At 40.3% G+C, this 21508-nt stretch overlaps 2 protein-coding genes across 2 annotated transcripts in view; one reads left to right on the forward strand and one right to left on the reverse strand.

Annotated features, from left to right (window-relative positions):
* The window catches only part of CAMKMT (calmodulin-lysine N-methyltransferase), a 536774-nt gene that overhangs the window by 246450 nt on the left and 268816 nt on the right, over positions 1 to 21508 (forward strand). The window lies entirely within an intron of this gene.
* LOC142491850 (uncharacterized) lies at positions 430 to 3060 on the reverse strand. The gene is made up of 2 exons (XM_075594666.1): positions 2767 to 3060; positions 430 to 2589 (listed from the first exon to the last, which is right to left on the reverse strand). The coding sequence occupies exons 1-2, from the start codon at positions 3058 to 3060 to the stop codon at positions 430 to 432; spliced, it is 2454 nt and encodes an 817-aa protein (XP_075450781.1).

The raw sequence follows: 21508 nt of genomic DNA on the forward strand, positions 1-21508 counted from the left end.
AACAAAACATGAATAACATACAAATGCATAATGTGGCGAATCTAAAATCTGAAATGGAGGTTACATGTGTGGATTGAGGGAGAAAAATTGTTCACCAATATTTATCATGTTAGTATATTCAACTAATGTTCTTATGGATAATTAATTTTTGGTGATACATAAGTTTTGATCTATGATTAAACATATGTCGTGAAAACATGTATAATGTAATAAAGTATCCATTTGGGACAATTAATTTCTAGCTGTGTGAACAATAACCCTGGTTTTTAACGTAAGGCAAGCAATGTTATTATATGAAAATGCACTGGACATTGTATATTCATATTGCATATTATCTAGTACATTTGAACAAACGAAAGCTACTCTAGATTTTTGGACCAAAATCTAGGGTAAGTCAGTTGATAGATTGGGCTCATTAATCCTTTTAGATCAAGTTAAAAAATGTTTGAGCTCCCAATCTTGGTTCATGCCCCTGGGTGCCAATGTCCCAAGGGCATAAATCCAGAACATCTCCCTACGGTTTAGTGATGCTTCTCTATGCCCTCCTCTAGGGTGTATAGGGATGGTCTCAATGGCACTATACGTAAGTGTTTTAATTGATCCTGAGGGACACGTGTTAAAATGACGTGCTACCGGAAAGCGTTCATCGCTGTTCTTTATACTCCGGATATGTTCTGTGATCCTTACTTTCAAAGCCCTAATGGTCCTGCCTATATAGCCACTTCCACATGCACATTTTAGCAAATAAATTACAAAGTTGGTGTTGCATGTCATAAATGACTCCAACCGATAAATTTGCCCTGAATGGATATCTCTTACTGATTTTAATGGTTCAGCGTATCTGCAGAGATTACATAGACCACATTTAAAGAATCCCTTAGGCAGAGGTTTTGTATTTTTAGCTTTTAACTCAAACAAACTAGGAGATACATAATTGCCGATGGTTTTGGCTTTCTTAAATACCATTCTAGGTTTTTGTGTGGTATAGGGATCCAAATCTGTATCTAATTTTAAGATTCCCCAATGTTTTTGGAGTATATGTCTAATCTGTTCTGCTTGTTTTGAGAACGTGGTTATGAACAGTGGACACTGATTGTTAATATTATTGGATAGTGTCTTTTTGGGGTTCCTCTTTTTCAAGAGGTACTCCCGATCGGTTTCTAGGGCATAATTAAATGCACTCTCCAGATCTCTCTCTACATAACCACGATCTCTGAATCTTCTCTTTAGATCCTCTGCCTGTGCCAAGAAGGATTCTCTTGTGGAACATAGGCGTCTTAACCTCAGAAATTGCCCTTTTGGTATTCCCTTTATAAGCGGTCTTGGGTGGGCACTGTTCGATCTGAGCAGGGAATTTTTAGAGTTTGTCTTCCTAAAGATATTAGTCTGTATTTTCTGACCCACATCAATGTACAAATGTAGGTCTAAGAAGTCAATCTGTGAGTCACTATAACAATGTGTAAATCTTAAATTATACGTATTGGCCTCAAGATATTCAAAGAAAGCGTGCAAAGTGTCATCATCCCCATTCCAGATAAATAATAAGTCGTCAATGAAGCGACGGTAGAAAATAATATTATCTCTAAAAGGGTTAGTGTCACCAAATATGTAGATAGATTCCCAAAATCCCATATATAGATTTGCATATGATGGTGCAAATGACGTGCCCATTGCTGTGCCTTGTGACTGTAAATAAAATTGTGAATCAAACATAAAATAATTGTGTTGTAACAAAAACATCACCGAATCTAACAAAAAAGTGTTTTGTGCCAAATTTAAATTAGAATGATTAAGAAAGTGACTGATTGCTCTCGTGCCCAAAGTGTGATCAATAATCGTGTATAAAGAGGTTACATCGAGTGTAACCCAAGTGTAACCATTGAGCCATTGAATTCTTTGAATATCTTGAAGCAAATCCGCAGAGTCCCTTAGATAGGCAGGTAATGTTTTTACCAGAGTTTGTAAGAAATAATCAACGTACCTAGATAGACCATCTCCCAAAGATCCAATGCTAGATATAATTGGTCTGCCAGGAGGACAAACTAAGGTTTTGTGGATCTTTGGGAGATGGTGAAAAATAGGCACAGTTGGAAATGGGTTGTATAAGTATGTTGACTCACGACTATTGAGTACTCCCAATTCCCTGCCCAGATCAAACAATTCACGAATCTCTGCTAGATATGATCGTGTAGGATCTTTATCCAACTTACAATATGCCTGTGTATTAGACAGCTGTCTCATGGCCTCTGTATGGTATGCTTCCGTGTGCATAATAACCACTGCTCCCCCTTTGTCCGCATTTTTAATTACAATATCAGACCTCTTCTTTAATGCATTAAGATTTATTCTGTCTTCTTTGGATAAGTTGTCAAAAGAAGGAGCAGTGAATATATAGCCCTTGGCAAGATCCTGTAGATCTTTCTCCACTAGCCTCTCATAGGTCTGTAAATGAGGACCCTTGGAGAATGATGGACAGAAAATAGATTTACTCCTAAATTGTGTGTGTTTCATACCACTCAAAAATAAAAACTGCTCCTCAGTACTCATGGAATCTGAAATATTATCATCTCTTTCAAGATCTAACATATCCTGAAGTAGATCAAAAAGATAAAGAAAAGCTCCCTATACGCCGCACTAGAGATCACCTATATCTATGTTAAAACTTAATATTTATTTGTAACCAATTAAAATGTGTTTATTGCAGCAGTAATGTGAACCAAAGTAATTAAAATGATTGAAATAAAAACGGAGAGGTGAACTGTGTACCTGAAGTACCCCATACTCTTTAAAAGAAAATCTCTCAACTTGAAGGTCGTCGACTGTCTGAGAGGGGTCTGTGAGATCCCTGTCAACCAGTGGAGGAGGTTCAGGGAGAGATTTATCTTTTGATGCAAAGCATTTTTTTAAAGACAATTTGCGGACATATTTTTGTAGGTCAATAACCGTGTTGAACAAGTTGAAGTTGTTCATAGGGGCGAAGTTGAGGCCCTTGTTTAACACGGCTATTTCACCCTCTGAAATGGTTATTCCTGAAATATTAATGACGTTATGGTCTTCCATCAGGGGTCGATTTTTCTTTTCTTTTGTGCCCCGTCTTTTGTTCGAGGGCCTTGTCCCTTTATGGAGTTTTTTGACGCCTTTTGACTCCTCAAGTCATATGATGTGGATGCCTCGCCATATTTCGTATTCCGGGTTTCATAATCAGTATTCTCGCCGTATCTATCTGTATCTTCATCCGTGGAGAAAGATACTGTATGTTGACGGCTTTCTCCATCAGAGATGTCCGACATGCTAGAGGCTTCTGCAGACTAAGGACTATACCAGTCCGAAACGCGTCAGAGTGTGTGTCCCCTGTACCATGCTGTTTCAATAAAGGATTTTTAACAACACCTTGCTGGTCCTCTACCCTATTTTGCTGTGCACCGCAGGAGTCTTTGGATTTCAACCTCTACATGAATATTGAGCGTGCTGCACGCTGCATTGGAACAAGCCTGCTGTGAGTATATTTCTCCCTCACAGGGATACTGGATGACCTGGAATAGTGCTGCAGCACAAGGGTTGGGTATGGCCGAGCTCCATACAACAATGGTATGTTAACCTTTATTCCATTATGACACATGGACTACTGCCATTACACTGAGTGTCTTTTTTGCTGCATTCATATAGCACTGGGTCTCATTACTCTACTTGCTGGCTGATACAGTTTCCTGTTACCATGATATGTGGACTTATATTGATTATCGTCTAAAGGTTCAGATTTGGATTGAGCACTGTGATTGGGACTCACGCCCCAAACCACCGATTACGTTACTTACACAGTCGCTCATCTGAGGATGACAACAAGCAATTATACAAACATATGTATGTAGGGACCAGCTTAAGTCAATTTGACGGTGTACATTTTTCATTTTTCTATTTTTAATATTGGTACTTGGGTGACTTGTTCTGTGAATGGAGGACAACATGGAAGGCTCTGAATCAGAGGGATCTGTGAATGAAACCTTTGTATACAAATGTGCGGACAACTCAGGGAGGAGGCGCAGGGCAGCATATCTATTTGATAATGTCCCCCTTGATATGGTTGAAGATAATGCTGACTTGGAACTTTACTTCACTAAATTGGAAAAAACATTGTTAACCAACATAAGACTTTGGTGGGACATTACCACACTTGACAACTATGTCCTTACAAAAAGGATTCCCAGAGGTCTACGCGTCAAAAAGACGCCATCTTTTGGATTTCCATCTAAAGAGTTCGAACAAGAATGGATTAGTACATTAGACGAATGTTCCATAAAATTAATGGACTTGATTATTAAAACAAAAATCCAAGAAAGGATAATTGTGAAGAAGAACATAAAAGACCTACAGCAGAAACTCAACACATTTAAGGAAATGGAAGATTTTCAAGTTTTGGATAAAAAGTTGTCAAAAAATGTGGAGAAAGTGGAAGGTGAAATTATGCTAAAAAAACAGCAAAAATTTGAAAGAGATCGTATCGATTACGAGCGTCACCAAGTCTACGTTTGGCAGAGACCTCCACCATCAAGAAATACTGCACGCCAGGAAGTTGGTCAAAAAGGAGTCCAGAATATCAATAATAAAAAAGACAGATCCAGAAGATCCACACCAAAAAGATCTATTCTAAAAAAATCTGCAGAAGCCTCTAGCATGTCGGACATCTCTGATGGAGAAAGCCGTCAACATACAGTATCTTTCTCCACGGATGAAGATACAGATAGATACGGCGAGAATACTGATTATGAAACCCGGAATACGAAATATGGCGAGGCATCCACATCATATGACTTGAGGAGTCAAAAGGCGTCAAAAAACTCCATAAAGGGACAAGGCGCTCGAACAAAAGACGGGGCACAAAAGAAAAGAAAAATCGACCCCTGATGGAAGACCATAACGTCATTAATATTTCAGGAATAACCATTTCAGAGGGTGAAATAGCCGTGTTGAACAAGGGCCTCAACTTCGCCCCTATGAACAACTTCAACTTGTTCAACACGGTTATTGACCTACAAAAATATGTCCGCAAATTGTCTTTAAAAAAATGCTTTGCATCAAAAGATAAATCTCTCCCTGAACCTCCTCCACTGGTTGACAGGGATCTCACAGACCCCTCTCAGACAGTCGACGACCTTCAAGTTGAGAGATTTTCTTTTAAAGAGTATGGGGTACTTCAGGATATGTTAGATCTTGAAAGAGATGATAATATTTCAGATTCCATGAGTACTGAGGAGCAGTTTTTATTTTTGAGTGGTATGAAACACACACAATTTAGGAGTAAATCTATTTTCTGTCCATCATTCTCCAAGGGTCCTCATTTACAGACCTATGAGAGGCTAGTGGAGAAAGATCTACAGGATCTTGCCAAGGGCTATATATTCACTGCTCCTTCTTTTGACAACTTATCCAAAGAAGACAGAATAAATCTTAATGCATTAAAGAAGAGGTCTGATATTGTAATTAAAAATGCGGACAAAGGGGGAGCAGTGGTTATTATGCACACGGAAGCATACCATACAGAGGCCATGAGACAGCTGTCTAATACACAGGCATATTGTAAGTTGGATAAAGATCCTACACGATCATATCTAGCAGAGATTCGTGAATTGTTTGATCTGGGCAGGGAATTGGGAGTACTCAATAGTCGTGAGTCAACATACTTATACAACCCATTTCCAACTGTGCCTATTTTTCACCATCTCCCAAAGATCCACAAAACCTTAGTTTGTCCTCCTGGCAGACCAATTATATCTAGCATTGGATCTTTGGGAGATGGTCTATCTAGGTACGTTGATTATTTCTTACAAACTCTGGTAAAAACATTACCTGCCCATCTAAGGGACTCTGCGGATTTGCTTCAAGATATTCAAAGAATTCAATGGCTCAATGGTTACACTTGGGTTACACTCGATGTAACCTCTTTATACACGATTATTGATCACACTTTGGGCACGAGAGCAATCAGTCACTTTCTTAATCATTCTAATTTAAATTTGGCACAAAACACTTTTTTGTTAGATTCGGTGATGTTTTTGTTACAACACAATTATTTTATGTTTGATTCACAATTTTATTTACAGTCACAAGGCACAGCAATGGGCACGTCATTTGCACCATCATATGCAAATCTATATATGGGATTTTGGGAATCTATCTACATATTTGGTGACACTAACCCTTTTAGAGATAATATTATTTTCTACCGTCGCTTCATTGACGACTTATTATTTATCTGGAATGGGGATGATGACACTTTGCACGCTTTCTTTGAATATCTTGAGGCCAATACGTATAATTTAAGATTTACACATTGTTATAGTGACTCACAGATTGACTTCTTAGACCTACATTTGTACATTGATGTGGGTCAGAAAATACAGACTAATATCTTTAGGAAGACAAACTCTAAAAATTCCCTGCTCAGATCGAACAGTGCCCACCCAAGACCGCTTATAAAGGGAATACCAAAAGGGCAATTTCTGAGGTTAAGACGCCTATGTTCCACAAGAGAATCCTTCTTGGCACAGGCAGAGGATCTAAAGAGAAGATTCAGAGATCGTGGTTATGTAGAGAGAGATCTGGAGAGTGCATTTAATTATGCCCTAGAAACCGATCGGGAGTACCTCTTGAAAAAGAGGAACCCCAAAAAGACACTATCCAATAATATTAACAATCAGTGTCCACTGTTCATAACCACGTTCTCAAAACAAGCAGAACAGATTAGACATATACTCCAAAAACATTGGGGAATCTTAAAATTAGATACAGATTTGGATCCCTATACCACACAAAAACCTAGAATGGTATTTAAGATAGCCAAAACCATCGGCAATTATGTATCTCCTAGTTTGTTTGAGTTAAAAGCTAAAAATACAAAACCTCTGCCTAAGGGATTCTTTAAATGTGGTCTATGTAATCTCTGCAGATACGCTGAACCATTAAAATCAGTAAGAGATATCCATTCAGGGCAAATTTATCGGTTGGAGTCATTTATGACATGCAACACCAACTTTGTAATTTATTTGCTAAAATGTGCATGTGGAAGTGGCTATATAGGCAGGACCATTAGGGCTTTGAAAGTAAGGATCACAGAACATATCCGGAGTATAAAGAACAGCGATGAACGCTTTCCGGTAGCACGTCATTTTAACACGTGTCCCTCAGGATCAATTAAAACACTTACGTATAGTGCCATTGAGACCATCCCTATACACCCTAGAGGAGGGCATAGAGAAGCATCACTAAACCGTAGGGAGATGTTCTGGATTTATGCCCTTGGGACATTGGCACCCAGGGGCATGAACCAAGATTGGGAGCTCAAACATTTTTTAACTTGATCTAAAAGGATTAATGAGCCCAATCTATCAACTGACTTACCCTAGATTTTGGTCCAAAAATCTAGAGTAGCTTTCGTTTGTTCAAATGTACTAGATAATATGCAATATGAATATACAATGTCCAGTGCATTTTCATATAATAACATTGCTTGCCTTACGTTAAAAACCAGGGTTATTGTTCACACAGCTAGAAATTAATTGTCCCAAATGGATACTTTATTACATTATACATGTTTTCACGACATATGTTTAATCATAGATCAAAACTTATGTATCACCAAAAATTAATTATCCATAAGAACATTAGTTGAATATACTAACATGATAAATATTGGTGAACAATTTTTCTCCCTCAATCCACACATGTAACCTCCATTTCAGATTTTAGATTCGCCACATTATGCATTTGTATGTTATTCATGTTTTGTTGTACTTGATTTAATGTGTGTTTTTACCATGTTAGTTTTATTTGTTTAGTTCATCCCCACATGCTTTTCTTGTAAGTCAAAACCCCTCCCCCTTCCCCCCCCCTCCCCCCCCCCCCCTTTTCTTCCCTTCTCCCATCCCTCCTTGCCTCCCTGGGCACCCTTTTTGCACTACATAGCCATGTATCGCTATGTGTTGAGGACTCTCTGTTGTTGTTTATAGTCGTTGCCTAGCAACGACGTGCTACGTATCGGCAAAGGGGTCTGGGCGCTGAAGTCAGATGCGCGTCATTCCCCCTGTCCTCAGACATACCCAGGGCAGCTGGCAATACTATTGGCTGGGAGCCTCAGCCAATGAGGCTATAGCTTGGCGATTTCTATCCAAAAGGAGTAGCGCTAAGACGCAGGGGGAGGTACTTCACCCCCCTTCAAAGTTATACACGGCAAATAGTCATTCTGTGCGCAGGGAGTCCCAGCCAATTAGATTATAGATTAGCGATTTTCGCGCCAAAAGCAGGGAGCGCGATGACGTAGGGGGGCGGGCTTAGCCCTTTAAAACAGTGGGGATGAATGGTGCGGATCAGCTCTATGACTAAGGACTATACCAGTCCGAAACGCGTCAGAGTGTGTGTCCCCTGTACCATGCTGTTTCAATAAAGGATTTTTAACAACACCTTGCTGGTCCTCTACCCTATTTTGCTGTGCACCGCAGGAGTCTTTGGATTTCAACCTCTTGGCTGAAGTATTGATGTACGTGAGGGGATTGTTATCCGTCCTTACCTCAAACGTAACACCATAGAGGTAATCATCTTGGATGTGCATTGGGGCTTCTTTCTTTTCTGCTAAATATAGTACTATTATTGCAGGTTCAAGATATTGATTTGAAATAAAAAGAAAAAAAAGCAGACATTTACCATGCATTGTTAGGCCAACAATATTAGATCCCTAAATGTATTAATGTAATACTTTGACATTTGACAAATATACTGTACAATGTAATACATTCTATTGATTCTCTATGACACTATTAGAGATATTAATACTTTCAATGGAGTTATGGGTCAATGGCCCAATCATAATCATTCCTTAATCCTAGTGTTATAGATAATTAATTGAATTTATAACATTGTATGTCTAACATTTAAAAGTATTACATCAATAGATTTAGGGATCTAATATTGTTGGCCAAACTAGCTCATTCTACAAAAGAATGTCTGGGACATAACACCTGAGTCGTCCCAAAGGTGTCTCCCTAAGGGAGGCTCCCCAATATGCCTTCACTGCCCCTGTCAACCAAGCCAGCATAGAAGGGGTTAACGACAGCACAGACCACCTGGAGTCCATCTCCTCCCCCTGTATATCTTACCTGAAGGACTGCGTGCTGCTATGCTGCTTTTTTCATTTCTACAAAAGAATCTCTGGAGCATAAAATCTGAGTCGCTCCAAAGGCGGTAGCCAAAGGGTGTCACCGTTTGCTGCTGTTTGGTAATGTAAAAGCTGCTTTATTGCATTCTGAAACTCACCAACCCTCTCATCTACTGTACCCAATGTTTCAATTTATCCTGCCTATAGATTGTAATCAAATTGAGGCAGGGCCTCTAACACAACACTTTGCAGGCCAATCCTTCCTCTGCTAACACAATTTTAATCCTGTCTGTAAATGTTATGTAACGGGTATTCCCTGTGAATACAGACGCTACTACCTGCTGTGTAACCTGTGTGGCTCTCAGGAGCCTAAGCCTCCGCTTGGGGAGCCTGGGGTACATACATATAATACAATCTCGTGGTGCAATGCCTCCACCTGGCAGGGATCCCAACTGTCCTAGAAATTGGAATTGAACCTTTGTTCATTTAATGCAACCATGTATTATAATTCTGTTTTTCCCGGTCTGTCTTGTGTAATTAAATAAATGTATTTAATTGTAGTTGTTCTCAAAGTAACTGTAAAGTATTGCAATGCCCCCTTAAGTGGAGGCTTGTATTTACTTAAACATAACTTTAAATGAAAATGCTAGTCTATATATATATATATATATATGGATACTGCAGGACATAATGTTTTTCAGAAGTGACTGCTAAAAAATGTACATTTTTGGAAGCAGGGGGATATTCTATTTTTGCATTAAAACACAAAATAAATATAAATAACACCTTGTTTTGTATAGATAGTCCATTGTATTCCTGGCAATCCCACTGCTGCCCTCACATCTATATCATCATACTTCACCCATATCCCACATCACACCGGCACTGAAGGAGGAGTTGGTTTCCTTGTCTCCTCATCCTCGACACCTGCCTCTAACCCCCTTCCTTATCCTACCTCCCTTTTTGCTCCTTTGAATTCCATGCCTGCTCTCTCTTTTCCCCGACCCATCGCCATCATCGTCATTGTAATTTATCGTCCCCCTAGGTCAACCACATGATTTTTCAATGATTTCGACTACTTCCTCTTCCCTCTCACCCTCCCCCAACCCCCTTGTCATCCTCGGAGACTTTAACCTTCACTTCGACAACTCCACCTCTAACTTGGCCTTCATCCCACTCATCTCCTGATTTGGACTCACTGAATCTCCCCCCACCTACATACACGGAGTCACCCTCGTCCTTACAACAAGATGCATGCCAAGTCCCTCTACAAACTCCGTGTCCCATCTTCTGGTCACCCCCTCCTCTCCAATATCCTTTGCATCACCCTCCCTGATCCTCCTCCCTCCTTACCCCCACCCAATCGAATCCTTCATAGAAATCTGAAATCTATTGACCCATCTGTAAATTCAAGTGATTCGGCATCCGTGCTACATACATTTTGTTACCCAAACTCTATTCTGTAATGTTAGTCTGTGAGAAAGGAGCACACACTATTGTTTATTAGAAAGAGCAGAATATGAGCTGATACATAAACATCTCATGCATCCAAGTTTAGATAAGAATATGGGCTGTACACCCAGGCTTTTATTTTGTTCTATTCTTTTTGTTATTATACGCAACTTCTGGCTTTAGGAAATAACTATATGAATCCTGTTTTAGAGTAGATACATCAGAATAGAAATGTATAGCCCAAGAATCTGTTCTCCATTCTTAACCTGTAAATGCCTGTTGATGCCTGAAGCTTATTTGTAACGGCCTCTAATAAATGATAATTGGAACTGCAAAGAAACCTGTGTTGAACCAATAATTATTGGAACATAGGATCTGTATTTTCACACACACTGGATACACGTTTATTTTCACTATCCTCCCTTACCTCCTACCTCATCACTCCTCCCCATACTCACATAATTTTCCTCTCTCCAATTGAACTCTGCTCTATCCACCCTCAACTCTGAATTATCCTCCTTTACACCACTCCACTCTGTGTGTCTCTCCACAAAGACACCTCAACCTTGGTGCAGCTGCCAACTCAAAACACTCTGTCTTGTCTCTCCTTCGCAAAGCCACGAGATCATGGAAATCTTTCCGTTCCACATCCTCACTCCCCCCCTTCCAATCCCTTCTCCGCTAATACACCTCCACTCTCAAATTGCAAAAACAAATATACTACAACACGCGTATCACTTAACTGTCACATCAGTTCATTCTTGATTAGATTCTGTAATACATACAGAACACCTACAAGCTCATATTGAACCCCCAAAATACCCACAACATATATATAAGCATATAAGTTTCACAGAGCAGTGCTACTGAGCATGGCAATATATATATTTAAAACCAGAGACATAACATAAAACACAGACAAAGCTCAGTGCACATCCAGAAAAACTCACATACGGCACAGTGCCTAAATATGCATGTATAAATAACTAATAAATAAAATGGTCTTTTAGTTTAACATTTTGGCCAAATTGTTGTAAGCCCTTGAGCCAACTGCACGGCAGACCATGTTTCAAGGGTCCCTACACTATATAGATTCTTAATAACCTGTGCATTGCCAGGAAGAATGATTTATAATAAATCTGTCAATATTAATTGCAAAAGTTCTAAGTCTGATTGAAGCTTTTATTAACCTGTACATTACCAGGAAAAGCACTCTGTTATAGATTTGTCACAATCATACTGCATGCAGGCAAGTTCCCCTGATAGTGGGAAATGCCATGGAGTGAGCTTTTAACCATTTAAATGTGGGAGGGAGTGAGCTTCAATTAGATAGGAGGTTGCCACCCTCCAATCAGCCAAGACTAGCTGAACAAGAATTATAAAACATACAGAACACTTACAAGCTCATATTGAACCCCCAAAATACCCACAACATATATATATAAGCATATAAGTTTCACAGAGGAGTGCTACTGAGCATGGCAATATATATATTTAAAACCAGAGACATAACATAAAACACAGACAAAGCTCAGTGCACATCCAGAAAAACTCACATACGGCACAGTGCCTAAATATACATGTATAAATAACTAATAAATAAAATGGTCTTTTAGTTTAACATTTTGGCCAAATTGTTGTAAGCCCTTGAGCCAACTGCACGGCAGACCACGTTTCAAGGGTCCCTACACTAATATAGATTCTTAATAACCTGTGCATTGCCAGGAAGAATGATTTATAATAAATGCCAACTGTTCTTCACCTCAAAAACAATCTGTTACAACTCTCCCCATCTCTCGCCTAAGCTAACCTACCCCCACTCGGCCATGGACCTTGCCTTCTACTTCTCACAAAACATTAACAACATCTGATGCTTCCTCCCCACTGCGGCCCTCCTCTCCCTCCATCCATCACCCCTACCCACTCCTTTCTCTCCTCCTGCCCAACCGCTTATTATGACCTCTCAATCATCAAATGCTCCCATCTGACCACATCTCCTTCTAACTCCATTCCATACTCCCTCCTCCCTCCCCTATCTCTCTGCTCCCCCTTCAAACTCTCCCTATCCAGCAGACAATACCCAGACTCCTTCACAACGTCTGTGGTCATCCCTCTCCTCAAAAAAAAAAAAAAAAAACTCAACCCTACACTCCAACTTTCGCCCCATACTTCTCGAAAGTGCTTGAGTGCATCATCCACACCCATTCTCTTCTTCCCATTGTCCAGTCTTGCTTTTGTCCCTCACACTCTACTGAAACTGCCCTCCTCACCATCCACAGCTTTCTCTCCCAAGCTCGCCACTCCAAACTCCCCATCCTCATTCTCAACCTCTCTTTAGCCTTTGACACCGTCAATCACCTCACTCTCATCACCACCCGCACAAACCTTGGCAGCACTGATACCAGCCTCTCATGGGTCTCATCCTACCTCTCCCACCACTCCTACTCTGTCAATTTCAAAAAATCATCCTCTCCACCAAGCAGCCTCCAAGTGGGCATGCCCCAAGGCTCCATCCTTTGTCCTCTCTTTCATCTACACTGTGCCCCCCTCTTTGACTTCATCTTTTCCCATCAATTCAACGTCCATCTAAATCTACTTACCAAAATTCCCACCCGAACTTTCCACCCGTATCTCTGCCTGCCTTTCTGCATTCTTCCTGCTTCCTCCCCAATCCCCACCATCTCCTTTTTCCCTTCACCATCTGCCTCTCCCCTTCTGCTTGCAACCTTGGAGTCACCTTTGACCTCCTATACACACCAACACATAACCTCCATCACTACAACCTGTCGCTACCACCTATACAACATTAAAAAATGCCCACTCCCTCATCGATCGACTACTGTAACTCTTCTCCTTGGTGTCCCTCTCTACTTCTCTCTACCCCTCCAACAAATCTAAAACACTGCAGCCTGTACACATCTCAATCTCCGCTGCTCTGCCCACACCACTGGCTACCCATCCAACAACATTCACTCTTCAAATGTCTCACCCTGGTCTACAAATCTCTCCATGGTCTCGCCCCCCCCCACCCCTTACCTTGCATCACTCATGTCTCACTACACCCCTTCCTGTGCTTTTTGCTCCCTGACTGCCACAACCCTTACTTCCCCCAGCCCCCTGTGCCTCCTCTCAAATCGGATGATTTGCCTTACGTGCCGCTTTGCACCGGAGCAAGCTCCCTCCTCACATCCAATCTGCCCACTCCCTACCTATTTTCAGAGGCCAACTCAAAACTCATCTCTTCTCCATCGCATTCCATGATCCACTGTTAACTCCCTTCTATCCCATGCCCTCCCTCACCCCACACTCCCCAAAGTCCATGATTTCCCCTGCCCTCACCGCTTCCTAAACCTTCTCAAACTCCCTCCAAAGTCACCCACCTCACCAATTCAATCACCTCCACTGTTCCCAATGTCAGACCCATCAGCATGCCGCTGACAAGACTAAATCCAGAGACCTGACCCCAATCCTTGCCCAACCAAGCTAACAATGCATCTAACCCATAACCTGACCATAATGTTCCCACCCCCGCCCACCACAAAGACATTAACAATTACTCTATGCCCATCACATGAAATGTTCCATATATAACCCCACCATTGTTTTTCTAACTAATGTACAGCACCCTGGATAAGGGCTCTAGATAAATAAATATCATGTAGCAACACCAGCCTCAAATGTAGGTGTCATTTTCATCAAAGTCTCCTCTGGAGCTGATTTTTACTCAAATTTTGTCATGGATTTCCACATAGATTATCATAGCAGCAGTGGTGGGGCGTACTTCTTTGAGTAAACGTTTTGTAGTTCTGTGGGGTTGAAACAAGATTAGTATTAACAATAACTCATAGTTATAGAAGTTATTTTTCTCAACATAGTCCCAGAACAAAAGTTGCTTCAAACAGTGGTTGTCTGCAAATGACGAATGATGATGAATGATACCATAGTGAGGATGAAGACTTTAACCATGTCGAAGGCTGATCTGTAGTACAGATTGAGAGATTGTTCTTGTACCCACTAATGCGCTAGAAGATCATGACTTACTTTTGGCGTGCATTATGTTTGTTTAAATGGAGCCACTCAGAAATATTGCGGTATGAATTTTCTGCCTAAATGCGTTAGCAGGTGCTTTAAGGGCAACTACATCTGTATTGAATACAACTTTAAATAAATGATAAGGTATAAGGACATATGTAAAATCGGAATAGCAATGTCTTTGCCTATTATTGCTAAATGCCACAAATAATGTGTGTGTATATAGTAGATATGAGTTAAGGACAGATAGGAAAGTGTATGAAATGAAGACCTATGCTGAGTGATCATGTGTGTGTATATAGATATCTATATATCTATATACACACGCGATCACTCAGCAAAGGTCTTCATTTCACACACTTTCCTGCTGTCCTTAACTCATATCTCATTTCAGATCAGTTCATTCTTGATTAGATTCTGTAATGTTACAATTACAATTCCCTGAATTGGATTTTATCTCTATGGGTTATCAGATATATAGAAGGATGATGAAAGATAGGTTTCACTTTCTTATAACTGGAGGTAAACTTGCTCTTCATGCCCATAATAGTTCTATCAGTGCTGGTATGAAATGTAACCTTTTTGGTAAAGTAGAATCTTTTAAGAGATATAGTTTAGCAGCAAAATACAGATGCAGTCACCAGTATCCGATGACTTGCCTGGGAATATACTGGGGCTATCTCACAGTAAATTCTGCAACATTTCTGTGAGATTCTGCAGCCAGATTTATGGCCCATCAGATTAACACAGTGGGGGTCCCTGCAGTTCCATTCAGTTTTAATGGGACCTTCAGGGACCCCCACTGTGTTAATCCGATGGGCAATTAGTCTGGCTGCAGAAATCTCACAGAAATGTTGCAGTTTACTGGGAGATTGCCCCAGATTTTTCAAGGCAAATCATCGGATACTGGTGGCTGCATCTGTATGTGTAGGCAAGTGAACACTGGTTAATTGCGCCTAAATTAGCAAATAACAATACATTTGGAGTCTAGTTATCTGCTAAAATATGTGAAAATATTTTTTAGAATAAACTGCAAATTTTGCTTCTCCCAAATATTCATCCAGTATTTCAATGGCTTTTTGAGAACACAGTAAGACTTTGCATTGCACAGCTAAGGGACAAATAGCAGCCATTAGCTTTAGAAACAATAAGCCTTTTTCTTCACTTGTAGCCATATGCAGAACCAACTTCGGTCCCAGGAAGCACCAAAACGCATTTTATTTACTTATTTATAAAATGTTTTACCAGGAATTGAAACATTGAGAGTTACCTCTCGTTTTCAAGTATGTCCTGGGCATAGACTTAAGATGACAAATAATACATAGTTACATAAGTGAACAGGGTATACATTTTATACAAGACATTGCATGCACAGTTAAAGATGATATATTATAGGCGTATGTAACAGTTACAGACCAGATTCAAATGTGACAGCTTTAGTTTTGAAGGAACTTAGACTGGTGGCGGCTGTGAGAGTCTCTGGTAGATTGTTCCAGTTTTGGGGTGCACGGTAAGAGAAGGAGGAGCGGCCGGATACTTTGTTGAACCTTGGGACCATGAACAGTCTTTTTGAGTCGGATTTCAGGTGATAAGTGCTGCATTGGTCTTGCGTATGAATAAAAATAGTTTTTTTTGCAACCAAAGATATATAGGCCCATATTTATTTTGCAGTCTTCTCCCGTGTAGCAGATGGTAGCAGAGATTGAAACAGGAGACTTATTTTAGGGGAAAATTAATATATGCTTTTTTATTAGCCGAAGTTTTAACAACATAAAATACAGCTTATGTTCAGCGTAAAAAGAGCAACAAAATGAAACAGGCCCTGCTCCTCTCTGGAGCGGTGACTATAACAGTGGTTACCCTATCTACCCTGGAGGGCTAAGCCCCATACCAACAATAACACACGTTATCAGTTATAGGTAAGTTTACCTTCTGTGCCCCCGGCTTCTAACTGGCTTGGGTAGAGGTGGAAAGTCCACGTAAAGCGTGCTCCCTCTACAGCAGTCGAGGGTGTTTACCTTACTGGATCAGATAGTCTCTACCCATGAGAGCTGTAGCCTTTTTAAAGGGCTCTAATGAGCCTTCTGAGCAGGTCAATTCAAACAGCCTGCTCTGGAATTAACCTGCTCAGTGCTGTCTCAACCTCTGTGCACAGGTTTCCCCTGTGTCATTATCTGACAGGGGATCCACCCTGTCACATGCCATAAGAAACCTGCAGGCACTAGAAGACACTTTACAGCCCATTAAAGTCAATGGGCTGCAAAGTATCATCCAACACTGGAAGGTGTCTTATAGCAGAAGACTGTTTAGTAATGATGGGCCTGTATCTCTCATTCAGGAGTAAGGGCAATAGATACTGCTATGCATCTCTATTTATAAAATAAGAGCGTAACATTTGCCTGTCTCAATGATAGCATTAACAGTTTACTATTTGGGGTCAGAGAAATAACCTCTGTCTCGTTTATCTGAATTATTCTCTCCTTTGTTCGGACACAGTAGCACACTTTCTTTGAAAGCGCTTCAAGGAATGTGTTTCAGTTTTAGGAGTTTATGTAGAGCTCTCTGTCTCTGTGCCAGTCACTGTTTTGGAATAAGTGCTCACTCAGTTGTCTCAAGTAACTTCAGTTACTGCAGTCAAAAATGTTTCCCCAAAGATGATAGGCCTCACCAATTTCTCTTGTACCAATTTGACTCATTGGCTGCAGTGTTCGGGAACAACCCAAATGGTCAAAAAATTGAAGGCTGCCTTGAGGCATAGAGATTCAAGGGTAATGTTGGCAGACTTAACACACAGTTAAACCTTAAGACGAGCGGTTGACAGTAAGGATAGGAATTTCTTTGAAAGAGATTGGGTAAATTACAGACGGTCAATTAAATAGGGAATTGGAGAGAACCCAAAGGAGAGCATTGTTAGGAAGCAGTGGCATACACTTACGACCAAGAATACATATAAATACTTAATATTTGCTTACATTGTTGGTATGGGCCTAGGAAGTGTTGAGGAAAAAAAATCAGCGCACCTTGGAATAAAAAGAAAAGACAAATAGGGAAGTACGTTAAAAAAACAAAAAAAACAATCTGGTGAGATATGCACTTACATGTCAGTGCCTTAAGTGCCTGTGGTCAGTCACTGACATATAAGTGCATATCTCACCGGATTGTGAACAAGGTTTTTTTTTGTTTTTGTTTTCTTAACGTACTTCACTATTTTTCCTTTTCTTCTTTTTCCTGTGCTGATTTTTTTTCTTCTTCAACACTTAACTATTTGGACTGGGAACGGTCCTTTTTCATGCAGCCCCCACATTGAATATTGATTTATCTCTAGCCTTTAAATGGTATATTTAGAAATGCCTGGGAAGGTTTACATTTTTGAATTTTTGTTAAACATTTTTTTTTTTAAATGCTAACAGTGTTCATGAGAAAGATGCTGACACTAGGCTAGTTCATTACACTGAGCTGTTATGATGTTGAATCATTGTAATTTGAGAGGCTTGATCTCTTATTGTTTATTGATCAGGGGAGAAATGACACTGCAGTGACAGCATAGCAATCGGTTACTCCCTTATTCGTGTAAGTACTGTTGTTTTAGTTTGTCATAGGTATTTTTTTTCTCTTAAAACCATGCATTATCAGTAGTTATTAAATAGTATAGCTGTGTATAAAAGAGTGCAAATGGAAAGAAAATCTATATTTTTCTTTTTAGAGCAGGACACACTCAAGACATCTGTCTATATCTTTTCGGGCCCCTATAATTAAATGAAGTATTATCTTTGCAACGGGCCAACCGTTACCTTCAATGTCATTTGAACGTGTTTTAGTAATTAAAATGTTTGGGAGAATAAAGTAGTATTTAGAAGGAATGTTGCAATGTCCTTGCAAATAGAACTTGTGAGCAGAATTCTTCACCAGAATTTATAAGGCTTTGATAAAAAGCCTGTATTGTCTTCCTTCGTCCTTGGAACACAGTACTCATGCTTCACTAGACACCAGAACTAGTTTCATGCCGACGTTGAGGCTATTTCTGAGTTCTTAGCTATAGTATTATTGAAAAGTCTTTGAATAACAGAAAGAAAAGTATCTTGACTTTAAATATGTATACATTGAACCTTTGCAAAAAGTTTTTATGGCTACATTTGACTCTATTGTGTTGTGTTGTTTGATGATAAAGTAAAAGATCGGGAAATAAAGCAAATTCCTTGATGGATGATGTGTATATTTATGAATAGGACAACAACTGGTCTCAAGTTCGCTGTGATTAATGTAATGCGTTTTTAAGTGGCATGGCAGATTCAATTTCTGATTCTCTATCTCTCATGCACTTTGTCGCCTTCAGTCTGTGGCAGAGAGTGAGATTAAATGTGCCTTTCCCACGTGAATTAGGGGTCCATGTATCAAGGCAATTTTGGAGCAAAACTAGGGGATTTTCATCCTTTGTCAATGTATCAAATTACTTTGCTCCAATTTGGCACTACAGTAGCTGCACCAAGTTGTTACTTGGGGAGTGTCAGTTGCAGAAGTTGGGGAGGAGTTACATTGTACATATAATGTAATGAGATGTATCACATTCTGCATCTATCTGCACCATTCTTTTTCCCCACTTTTACTTGCACCACAAAATTGGACAGTTCTGTAGTCAGTTTAGTCTATCAGACTTCACCAGATCTAAGTTTCTTGCATACTGTGTGATGCAACTATACTCCAAATAATGCAGCAGTGCAGCAAAATACGCGTTTTCTTTGCAATGATGTATAGACTGGGACGTCTAGGCTTATTTTCATGTATTTCCATTGATACAATTAGAAGGAACAGAAAGCAGATTAACGCAGCAGTCCAAAATGCTGTTTTTTCCCAACCCCCAACCCTTTAATATGTGCATGAATACAATCCACACAATGATAAGAAATTAGCTAAATTGCCAATCGATCCGTTCTCCTGTGATCGATCGGCGAAGATTCGGCTCGGGGGTTTGCTAAATGGCTGTCAAAACAGCAGAAGAGGACCAAAGATGCAAAGTTCTGTGGGGACAATGTGACCAGGCAGTCACTATATACAATTGCTGCACTGCTAGAGAGAGGTCAGGGCTCAAAAAAGGGTGTGTCAGAGCCTGTTTCAGAAGAGAAAGGGTTGTGACTTTGTAAAATAGTTGCTATAGAGAAAAAAATGCTTGTTACATTATAAATGTAGCCATGTGGTAAAAATTGTATACAGTTCTCTCTCATGCTGGCAGTAAGCCTGGTAAGTATACAGGATTGCCAGCATCAATCATGGAGGCTTGCCCTCACACCCTGGTGAGGTGTCATATGTACATGAGGGAAGTGGTAACAGACCTTGTGTCCATTGTTAGTGACACAGGAGGTGGAGCCATTTCCTTGGTATATAAGGCACAGCACTGCCCAAAGTTAGGGTTCAGCATGTATGCAAGTTTATGTTCAAGGTGAAGGGGATAATCTAAAGTGATTCTGCAGCAACTAGCCTGACATGCAGCCCTAAGGCTGGCAGGGCCTACACTGTGTCCAGGGACCTGGCACAGGTGGTGATCTACCTGAAGGGAAAGGTGATCCAACTCCATTGGGAGGGCAGATAGATCTTCTGAAAGGAGAGCACAGAAGATGAGAGGCTAAGCTGTTGCTGCGAGGGGCAGTCTGCCCATACCATCATCAATAAAGATGCCCTGTTTCACTACAACCCCACTGTGTGAGTGGGAAGTTACTCCACAGCGGAAGGCACCACCAAGAAGGAGTTCCTCATCAGAACCATCTCCTTGCGGACGCAGAGATCCTGATGAGGTGGAGGCGCTGCACTGTATGTAGGTAGGACTCTAAGCACACTATCTCAGCTGCCTGTCTGGGTTGACATCCCCACACAACATCATGCGGGAGACTCAGGAGCTCTGTTGCCAACAGGTGCACCACCAAACACGACAATGTAATGGGGACTGGTTAGACCACAGGGGCCAATATGAGATTGACCTGGGTCAGTCAGGTCAGAAAATCCGTTACATAATACATTAATAATGTCATTCAGAGTTGTTTAAAAAAAATGCTACAAGTATTTTCTCATAGTAGAGAACTGATTTATTTAGAAAACATAGAAATGAGGTATAATTAAATCGAATGGCCAGCTTCTTTGATAAACTAGGGAAAAATAACAGGGTTATTGTAGCGTTGTTTCAATTGTTAAATACGTGTCGGGTTATGCTAGCGTAATTAAACTTCTTTAGAGTATTACATTATGTATCTAGTTAATTTGGGTAGAAAACATTACATAAGGATTGAAAAATAACAGGTCTGACAGTCTCCAACAGTGGCAAAGAAAGTTGAAAGCTTCTGGGTGAGCGCTGCATAGAACATCACTGACTTCCTGCCTCCAGATCTGTTCATCTTGATATTGGCTATTTATGAACTTTCGTTCCATGTATTGATCTATTCATCTTTTAAATCTACTAATGCTAATAGCAGTCATTTCAATTTGATTCTGGGGGTAACCAATCTAGAACAGCAATCATGGTGATCAGTGTTGTGCTGTAGTTGCAAGAGAGGACATACATGTAATGACATTGTGAAACAGAGAAAACAACAGCGCAAACGCATATAGTGAAGTATAATCAAAATATATATTTTTTAAAAAGTAGTGGTAAGATATAAGCGTACATCAAGTCAGATCACATGAGACATATCATGCACTAGTTAGTCATGTGTTACCCAGCACCGCACGCCAACGACATCGGGATTACTTGGTCTCACAGCACCCTCAGGTATGGATCAGCTGGCCCCTCAGAGTGGATTCCTTGGGTTACGCGGCTGTTATCACGCAAATAGCAGGAGACTTCCTCTCGGGTCTGGAGGCTTGTGTGGATGTTGGCAGAGGATACAGAAGCAG

Source organism: Ascaphus truei, chromosome 4 (assembly GCF_040206685.1).
Source record: "Ascaphus truei isolate aAscTru1 chromosome 4, aAscTru1.hap1, whole genome shotgun sequence".
NCBI lineage: Eukaryota > Metazoa > Chordata > Amphibia > Anura > Ascaphidae > Ascaphus > Ascaphus truei.

Excerpts from the sequence above, each read along its gene's own strand:
- LOC142491850 (XM_075594666.1), bottom strand. The coding sequence starts at position 3,060 with ATGGAAGACCATAACGTCATTAATATTTCAGGAATAACCATTTCAGAG. Across the intron at positions 2,590-2,766 it reads AAGAGTATGGGGTACTTCAG|GATATGTTAGATCTTGAAAG; the intron begins GTACACAGTTCA and ends GATCTACTTCAG.